The sequence below is a fragment of the Habropoda laboriosa genome, unplaced genomic scaffold, assembly GCF_001263275.1.
Source record: "Habropoda laboriosa isolate 0110345459 unplaced genomic scaffold, ASM126327v1 scaffold57, whole genome shotgun sequence".
NCBI lineage: Eukaryota > Metazoa > Arthropoda > Insecta > Hymenoptera > Apidae > Habropoda > Habropoda laboriosa.
Window position 1 is genome coordinate 666,706 of NW_017100229.1, and position 10,219 is coordinate 676,924.

A 10,219-nucleotide genomic window follows, 5' to 3' on the forward strand; every position below is an offset into this window, starting at 1 on the left:
TCTCGACTTAAACTTTTGCAGAGCAGTGTATCAGGTTTGAAAAGCAAGGGAGCAGCGAATCGTTAAATTTTCTCGAGCCTCGCCGCGAGTTATTATAATGGTATTTCCCAGAGATTCCAAGAGGGAAATGTTTTCGCGTGCACGTTTCTTAATCAACGACGATCGTCGAGTGTGCGTGAAGTGTGCGAGGCAGAGGCATTAAACAGTGCGATATGAAATTAGATCGCGGTCGTTAAGCGAGTGGCGCATCGGTTGGCTGTTGCCTCGGCGGCCGCACGTTTGTCCAGCTCGTCGTTAATTCCCATCGTTTACTTAGCGAGGTGCAACGAGCGCGCGAGTACGATGTTTAAGTGCAATTGTTTATAGAGGTTGGTGCTCGTGGAAATGATCGTTTCTGCCGGCCACTTCCGACGCATGTGCTACGAAGACGGTTTATCCCGTTCTCGCGAGCACTTCTCGCGAGAAGATGCGGTTTATCGTTTCCTCTATTAACCCGATTTAATGGAGCGCGTCACAAATCATACGCCGATACCGTGCTTGGAATGTTATTCTCGCGCAATTTTCTCCGCGGGATATGCCAGCCTGTTGGCAGATATCATATCTCTGCCAGGACTTGGAATTTTATTTTCTTCTAGCTTTACCATTTTTTTCAAATCCTCGAGGAAATTGTGTAACTAATCGACGAATATTTTCAATGATACGTGAATTATTCCAAATTTTCCAGTGTAACTCTGAGAACACTTTTCCTTTTACCACGAAAGTTTAAGAAAACTCTCTCCTGTTCCTTAACCTACTCAAACTAAACCGTTCCTTCAGACTTCGTGACTTTTCGAACCACCCACGCGGCATAAAACGCGTTCAACCCGTCTCTCGTGGCTAAAAGCGTTCGCGTTTCGAGCCAAAAAACAATTGGTGCACGACCATCGACCAATGTACTCGTGCATTCAGCATCGGCTTCGATAAGAATCAAGGGACGATATAAGTCGCTCTCGATCGGTGTCTGTCCTTGGCTCTGATCGGTATTTTCGCCGATGTACTCGCGGACCCAAAAGGAAACACCGAGAAAGGGGGCCTCGACGCAATAACAGACGAGCAGAGAGACGTAATCGTTGCGTGGACGTATCATTTGGTGCAATAAATCCGCGTGGATCGTGAACGAGTATTGGCCAACGGCGACGCAGCGATCCTTTGGACACTGTTCAGTCGCAGCTGTATCGCGTGTACGTGTTAACTGCTAGTCATAGATCTCTTCGATGTTTACCACGATGATTAGCGTGATCTATGCTCCTCTATTGCTATATCGCGTCGATAGAAATTGGTGCCGAATCAAGCATGCGTGATTTTTCTTAGAAATCAAAGCCAGCGCTTCGGTTTCAAGCTTCCTTCAAACTAAACCCGGTACTTTCGAAGAGAGGATACACCTCAGCTCGAGGCGACGTCGGTAACGACCAGTTCCCTTAAATCACCCCTGGAAAAAAAACATTCTTCCCCGAAAGAAAAAATTCTTGGGTGGTCTCTCTTCGTAGGTGGTATCGTATCGATCTTCCAGAATATTCTTATTCCTCTCTTATCTACTTCGTCGCATTCCAACGGAATCAGAAGCCCTCTCGAATCTTATTTAGAAGAAGGAAAAAGAAACGAAGAAGCAACTCTCGTATTTTATCTAAAGGTATACGAGAACCGTATTTATTCCGCGACACGTACGATAAAAGGTATCAGTATCATAACAGACTCCTCCTTATCACCGGTTCACAAATATTCACCTAGCTGATTTACTGCGTCGTTGAGTTTTCACGCTTGTGCAGCTTGCTCTCCGCGCCATTTAGATTCCTCCGTGGCTCGTCCGCCGAGCGAAACAGCCGAGCAATAATCCTCCGATCTCGATCAAACGCTCGCGAACCAACGCAGAACTAAGAGCAAAGAGAGATCTTTCTCTCGGCTGGCTCGATCAGCGTTTGCTTTTCCTCCGCGCGGGTGTTAAATATCCGCGTCTGTTGGATATTAGACGTTCATCGACGGTGGGCAGAGGACCTTCTACGCGAATATAATCACGGAGAGAGAAACGCGGACGAATAAAAATGATTTATACCTGGCTCGATGCGTCGCCGAGATAGCGCGGACACGGATTGAATTCAGATGAGATCCCTTTGCTAGGGCTTCGAACAACCTCTACCTCGGTGTCCTTCGTGGAAGAACGTCGGTGGATGGTGAAGCAGTGACGTGGTTCGCTTGTTTCGTCTTTCGAAATTGGGGGCAACGAGCAATCAGTTGAATTGAAACACTCGAACGTAGGAGAAATGTCTCGGCTTTCGGAAGGATTCGTTTCTAACCGAAGGAGAAATTGTGTCTTTGAATCTTACATCGGGTCAATTAGCAGTTGAAACCTTCGATTATTCGATCATGTTTCTTTTATGATTTACCCACGTTGCGTCCTTGTGTCTTTTTATTGGAACAAGTTCGAATGCCGTTTCTCTACATGGCGAGGGAAATACGTACACCCATCCCTCCATTTACGCGGATCGACCGCTCCTCGGTGATTTTTTTTACGCGGATAAAAATCGCGTACATAGAGTCTGCTTGCATGAAGAAAACTGTATACGGTAAGAGAAACAGGTTAATAAGAAAAATAATGATATCTCAGAAAACCAAAATAAGTTTTGTAGGGCAAGAGGTTAAAAAATAACAGAAAAGGTTAGAGTTACATATGTAATTAGTACACGTTCAAGTAAGAATTTGCGTATCTCTGATATGCAATAAATTCAACGAAAGTTTATAGAAAACTGAACCTATCTGTAGGCCAGTAACATATCATAAATTAATAAACAGTCCTTTCCAGCCGTCTTCCTAGCCCCTAACAAATTCCTTCCCTATCATAAAACAGTTTAAGTCGCACCCTGGTCATGTTTCCTATCCCTTTCCCTTTTCCGGATTTTCTCCAAATTATTTCAACTTTTGCACACCACCTTCACCCTCACGCTCTCCTTCCACTAGTTTCCTAATATCCAATCACACCTCCGCACCTTTCGAGAGTGCCACCACCTTCAACGTCCAACCAATTACAACATACACCGACCTAATATATACCCACGCACCACCACAAATAAACAGAGTTCAAAAATATTCCTACGGAGAGAAACCTCTTATTCACCATCACCACACCAACTATTAGAATTTCGCCCTTCCGGGATTAACACATCGGGAGCGCAACGATACCAGCATCGAGCATCGTACAGGTGTATATCTCGGTCGAATCTTCGTACAGAACTCTCTCAGACAGAGGAAAACGCTAGAAGAGATCATCTTCCTCGAGACTAATGGCGTGTCCACTCGAACGAGCGTGTCTTAAAGCATTCTTTCATCTTGAATTTCGGTCCTTGTTGCGAAACGTCCCTTTAAACCATCCAAGAAATTTCACAAAGTCTCCTTCCGCAGATCGATCTTCCTCGAGAATCCAAGGGAAACACGCTCGCGTATCACCTTCGCTTCTGTCGTCGATTCATCGACGGTTGTAAAAATACTATCCACCATCGATTACTCTATGCTACTTCTCACCGGGGGGAAAAAGTTTTCACCGAGAATGACACACTGCTCGAAGACGGGTTTCCCCGTTCGTGTTTGAAGTCACGTTTGGAATTTCGATCACGAACTACCGGAAGATATATTTTTGCGATTCAGAGAGAGAGAGAGAGAAGGTTCCTGCGGGGTTACGCGTGTCCCTTAAGATGGCTGTCGCGTTACGTGACGAGGATTTCTGGAAATCCAGATGAAAGCGAACGATTGCTCGTTTTTCTTCGTCACGCGAGTCGTTCCATCTTTCGACACCGGAGAACCGTGAACTACGACTTTCCTCTTGTGTATACAGGATGTTTCCGTACAAGCAGTAGGGAGGTGACTGTACATGCAAAAGTAAGTGGAAAAAAAAGAATAACACGTTCTCGTATCAGGCCTCGTTTCCCAGTAAATCGGCGTTGAAGATTTGCCAAGTACGCGTATACTTGATTGTACCGTAAACCAGTTTTTGTCGCATTTGGATTCATAAACATCGCCAATGTCGTGGCTTCTTATCGTTTCTGTGCCAGACCTTCTGTCTTGGTCGTTCTGTCGATACGGCAACATACGGTAATCGAGAGTACGTCGATATGATTCTGGGTGTTTCTGCCGGTAGCGCATTTGTGGCCGCTAATTGCTACAAAGAACGACATCCAAATCGCCGTGATCCTGACAGAAGAACAAGAGAAGTGCGTGACAATAGCAAACTCTCAACGAGGAAATAATTTTATTTCAATGTTCATCTCTTGGTATTACCTAATGTAAGAAATCGGAACAGCAACACGAGCGACACAATGACATTTGTACGCCATATACGTGGGATCGTGTGCAAGTGTACGTGTACTCTTCAACGCTGATTTATTCGGAAACGAAGCCCGATACGAGAAAATGTTACTCTTCTTTTTCGACTTATTTCTGCACGTACAGTCACCTCCTTGTCGCTTGTACCACCATTTCGGAAACACCCTGCATATCTGTGCTACGAATATAAGTTAAGCGACGTATTACGCGAGGCTAGGAGTACGGGAATTATTCTAGCGTAACAGCGAGACGAGAAAGAAAGAGAGAGAGAGAGTGGATTAGCGTTAAATTGCGACGTTGTTGAAAGTGAGAAGGAGAGGATCGTCGTAGATCGAACGGTTCTTAACCTCTCGCTCGCAATTAGTCCCTGCCAGTTTCATCGGTCAACGATTTACAGTCGATTGTCCCGTCTTAACGAGACCCTTTGTTCACCAGCGTCTGTAGGAAATTACACGAATAACGCGATTACCGGGGCAACTTTAGAGTAAGAGGTTCCGGGGACATTGAGACGTGGTATTAAGAACAGTGTTAATTATCACGGTGTAATTAAAAATTTCACTCGAGAACGAGTACCGAGGATGTTCCTCTAATCGAACGCTAAAGTGTACCGTTAATTGTGAAATTTTGATCGAAGTTAGAAAATTAGGAAATTTTTATTGAAATTGGAAAATTATGAAATTTTCATGAATTTTATGGTCGAGTGTGATGTTTTACAGAGGGTTCGAGAGTGCGTGAAATTTAATCTTCTGGTGGAATTTTTGTTCAGAAGGACGGGAAACTCCATTATCACCGCCACCACCTTCGAGTTCCTCCGTTCAAACGTCACCTCGCGGATTGGGTTACACCTGCGGTCCCATAGATGGATCTCTGTACGCTGTGGTACACCAGGGTGCTGCCGGTGGTGCCCGTGGCTCACCATTGACAGTTTCCATGGACAGCGGCATCAGCAGTGCTCCACCACAGCGACCTAGTCCACCGGAGGCAGAGCCAGACAATCAGGCTCATGGTGATCTTGATAAGCTTCTTCATGATATGATGCTTACCGTCGAGGTGAGTCCGTCATCGAAAATCGTGAATCGATCTTTCTTCGTGTGTCAATTCATAGGTGTGAAAAAAACTTTGTGGAGAGTGGGAAGAAGTTGAACACATTCCACGTCACTTGCACTCTCAGAAATAGAATTTTCATTAGATAAAGGAGAATATTTTTCTAGTCAATGATTATGCAAAGTATGTGAAATTCTCTCCTGGGGCAGAGAACGTGTTAAAGTTCCCCCGTAATTTTTTAATTTTTCCAAAGAGAAAGTATATTTGTATTCGGAGGCTTGCAAGAATTTCCAATAATTTTCTATAATTTTCCGATTTTTATTCTCAACGCTGGATTCTAAAATTGAGAAATTAGTGAAAGAAATGTTTCGATATGTGTGTGGCCGCAGTCGATGCCAGATCCTCCTTCAGAGGACTACAGAACGGACAGGAGCGAGAAGATGTACATTCAGGAGAGTCGAAGCTACAGCAGCCACGCGAGCAGCCACTCTCCGTCCACCTACTCCACCCTGAAGGATTCCTACAGAAGTTACGGCGCGGGTAAAGAGTCCAGTCCGCCGTACAACTCGAGCAGCAGTTACAGCACCCTGAAGAACGAGTATCGGGAACCGGCTAAAATTGAACATCGCCGAGAGGAGTTCGAGTATCGTATGTCGCCGGATCGAAAAATTTCCGATTCCTCTACGGACTCGTACAGGAAACACGCTGACTCGTTCTCCCCGCCTGGCAATATCGATTATATCGACGAGGACATCCCGTATCACGCTAGACAGACAAGTCAACCGTTCTCGTACGGCGCCACGTCGGACATGATCAAACATCAGAAGCTCTCGTCGCCTTCGTTGGTACGAAAAGCGTCTGTACGTGGTGCAGCGCCTGTGGTGGACTTTGAGGACATCCTCGGGGAGAACTCGAGGAGACCTATCAGCCCTTTGAGTCCCAATACTCCCGATCCACCGCCGGAATTTGCTAATGGACCAGCTAAGACCAGTTCGGATCACGTGGATGGGTGAGTGAGAATTTTTAATTGTTCCTTTTTAATTAATAACTTTTTACTCAATATTATTTCAGTGGTCACGAAAGGGTTAATAGTCGTTATTTTGAAGAAATTTCTCCAAGTGATTCGCGTGTATTCACGTGCCGAATGAATTTTCTGTGAATTAGTTAACCCACTCGAGGCCGGTGACTTTTCCAAAGTCACAATTCCAAAGTCAAAATTCTTTTTCTTCTTTATATTGAAAATTGAGAGAAGAAAACATGTTTGCGGAGTGAAGAATTAGCACGACACACCATCTACACTTACCTTGTGGTCCTAGCTGGAAACCAGCGCAAGTTTTAATATCTACAGAGCTTTAATTTTTACTTTGACTAGTACTTGAGTAATACCATAATATGTGTGACTGGCCTCCAATGAGAAAAAAGGAAGCTTTGTTTCGTATAAATTTATTACACCTAAGTGATGTGTCTATGACGTACGTGAAAGTGTCTGTAAAACTTCCCTCGCAGACACGTCTCTTTCCAAAAATTTCTAATTGCTTCATTAATCCCTCTACCCACCGTAATCCCTAATTCGCTCACCAAAAAAGACATAATTCCCAATAAATGAATCGCTTCCGTTCTCTCTATATATACCTTCGCGAACTGATTACGGGGTCCGTTTTTCTGGCACCGTTCCCGGCAACGTCTGCTAACCAGTCGGCGTGTAACAAATCCCATAATTAAATGCTCTCAGCACCGTCTCTAATAATACGTCGAGGGGCGAGAGACGTCGTCCGGCGAAAAGCATTTCGTCACACTCGATGTATATTGTGAAACTCGAAGAACAGAGAGAGAGAGAGAGAGATTAGGAGGTTTTCACGGAACCTGCGGTGGAAATCATGAGAGCAATTGGGCCATTCCTCTGGCAGAGCTTCCAGACGACGACGACAAGGCGTGTCGCAACTCTTCCTCCGAATCAGGCACCGCAAAAGAGCCACGAGAGGCCGTGGAAACGATGTAAGGGAGAACAGAGAGAGAGACAGGGAGAGCGAAGAGGATAGTTAACCGACGCTGGGACAATTAATAAATTGTCTACCCATAGGCGGACGCGATTGCAACGCTCCGAGTCTCGTATTTTCTGCCGGGAATGGCGAACGCGGTCGTCGTCGTGAGTCATTGTCGGTCGCGTGATGATGCCAGGGCAAGTGGAAAAGAGAAAAGTTCTCTAGTCGGTGTGGATGGGTACGATACTGACATGAACGCGTCGTATCGCGTTATGAAATACGAGTTTCGCGGTTGGAGGACAGACATTGCGAGCAGCGACCGCCTTCCCGACACGTCGTTTCGCTATTCTGTCCTTTGCTTCGGGATAAATCGACGGTAACAGGATTTTTCTTTCCCTTCGAAGAAGAAGAAATTGCGGTTCGTTTCAAGGTTTCGTTCCGATGGAAGAAATCGGTCATTTTTGCACACGGAGAAATTAACCCTTTCGTTGCTATTGGCAGGCTGGAGCCACTTGATGCACTTGCACCTTAATTTAATACTTAGTTTTATCCTTCGCGCAAATTTTAAAAGGATACGACCAAAAGAACACGCGATTAAAAATTTACCACCAGTCACCCACGTTGCGCGTTAAAATTTGCCGTAGCGAAAGGGTGAAGTTGAATCAGATGTGGCAACAATCAACGATGTGTACTTCAAAGCTAGATTAACTCAACTCCACTTTTCTCAAAATTGAGTTGCACGCGCAATTAAATCACAAGGAAATCGAGAAAGGTTGGGAATTACTCGTTACGGAGGACGAAATTCTTTCGATGGCATTTCAATTCTGCGATTACTGAAGACAGCTCGCAATTCGGTCGGCGAACCCGATTTTTCGCAGTCGAAATCTTATCCGAAGACGGGAGAGAAAGCAATGGTCCAGGTTTAACAAGTTTGTTAAAGCGCGTGTGCTCTGCACCAGCCGTGAGTTCGTCGAACCGGACAGCAGTCACCGTAAAATACTCGTCTCGTTTTGTGTATCGAGTCGCTGGAGGGCCGAAAGCCGTGAAAATAAACGTCCCTTCTGGCTCGAGCCGGGCACAGCCTGCGAAACCGCAAGTTTCGCCCGGATATTTATGAAGAGCCGCGATCCGCTACGATGGAGAAACAGGCGACGTTTATGGTCGAGGAGGTCGACAGACGTTTGGCAGGTCTGCTTTCTCAGCGGCAAAGAAGTTCTCCTTTCGGGGCTTCACCGTTCGTTCCTTGTCTCTCGATCCTGCTTTTCTGCCTCCCCTCTAACCGTATCGCCGTTTAAATTCCTTCTACGGTCGTTTTATCCTCTGGAACAATCGTTGAAAGTGTTGGAAATTATCCGCATTGCTCCTCACGAGTATTAAAACTCCCGGTATCTTCACAGAGGTAGCATATTTCTTCGCTAAAGTTAGTGTCATACGTGTCGATTTTTATCATGGAAAATGGCACTTTTCTATTACGAGTGTTTCACATTTGTGCGATAAGTATTCAGCTATCAGTGAGATGAAAATTTTAAGCTGCTTTCCCTGGAAAATTTACTTGTTCAGTTATCAATGCTAAGCAGCGATACCAGTCGCAACACGTGTACTCGTTACACTAAAAAATCCCATCTTAATAATTTTGTTACGACTACTCAGCTTTGCTTCACATTCCGCAAGTTCTCAAACCTACTCACAGGAATGTATATTACAATAAAAACCAGGTAGCCTCGCTTTTAACCCTTTGCACTCGGAGATCTTTTCACTATAGCCTATTACCTTCGAAATTGATATTTAGTATTTGCTAAGAAATGGATATCGTAGAAGTAAATCATACCATATATATTGACAAATATATTTCAATTATAATACATTCTTTTTTTATTTATTTTAATTATTAACCAAATAGTAAAACATAATGTCGAGCGAGCGAGCTTTGGTTCATTAATATTTTGATTCATCGCTCTTCCTCGATCAGTTCCAGCACGGGGAAGGTCCAGAGACGGTATTAATTGCGCGATGAATTAATACGTTCCGTGTCGTTTTTAGATCGTACGTTTCGGATAATTAATATCGCGCGTCTAAGTTACAAGAGTTTTGCACGATGCAATTTTAATTCGTTTGCTATATTGATTTCGGTAAAACGTCGGAAAGTTAATTGAAGAAAGTGTGTCGCTTTTCAATCGAGGATCTTCCTTGATAATTTACTAATTAACAATTGATCATTTGAAATCACACTTCTTCCTTAACCCTTTGCCTCGCGATTTTTCAATTCGCTATTTTAATGCAGCGTTAAATTGAAAAAATTTTTTAAATTAGGCCTAACCCTTTGCACTCGAACATCTGTTTACTATAGCCCATTGCCTTCAAAATTGATATTTAGTATTTGCTAAACTAAACTAACGTAGAAATAAATCATACCATATGTACATTGACAAATGCATTTTAATTACAGTACATTCTTTTTTTATTTATTTTAATTATTTACCAAATAGTAAAAAATAATGTCGCTTCTCAGCCGCCACTCGAGCGCAAAGAGATAAAAATGAGAATTCAGAAGAAATTCGAAGTTTCCTTGCACACTTTCATATTACGAACTTTCCCGAATTTTCTATGTCCCTCAAACGTATTACGAAGTTCTTCAAATTCCTCGAGTCTCAACCGCGAGTCTCTCCATCGATTCCATTAGCGAGACGGTCCATGGAATGCGCGGAATTTCACGGACAATACCGCGAAAGAAAAAGATTCTCGGTGGCGAAAAACGGAGATGGAAGAGAGTCTCCCTATTTCTGGACTCCGGCCGCCCTCTGACATAATTATAAATATAGAACAGTCGAGACGCGCTAAATCGG

General features: G+C 44.1%; 1 protein-coding gene across 7 annotated transcripts in view; it reads left to right on the top strand.

The window, feature by feature from the left end:
* Positions 1-10,219, top strand: part of LOC108571422 (tensin-1) — a 116,711-nt gene that overhangs the window by 94,855 nt on the left and 11,637 nt on the right. For all 7 annotated transcript variants that reach the window (XM_017933454.1, XM_017933453.1, XM_017933452.1 and 4 more), the window contains 2 exons: positions 5,117-5,400; positions 5,784-6,403. In XM_017933454.1, the coding sequence (XP_017788943.1) occupies positions 5,117-5,400; positions 5,784-6,403 (904 nt within the window). The remainder of the gene's footprint in view (positions 1-5,116; positions 5,401-5,783; positions 6,404-10,219) is intronic.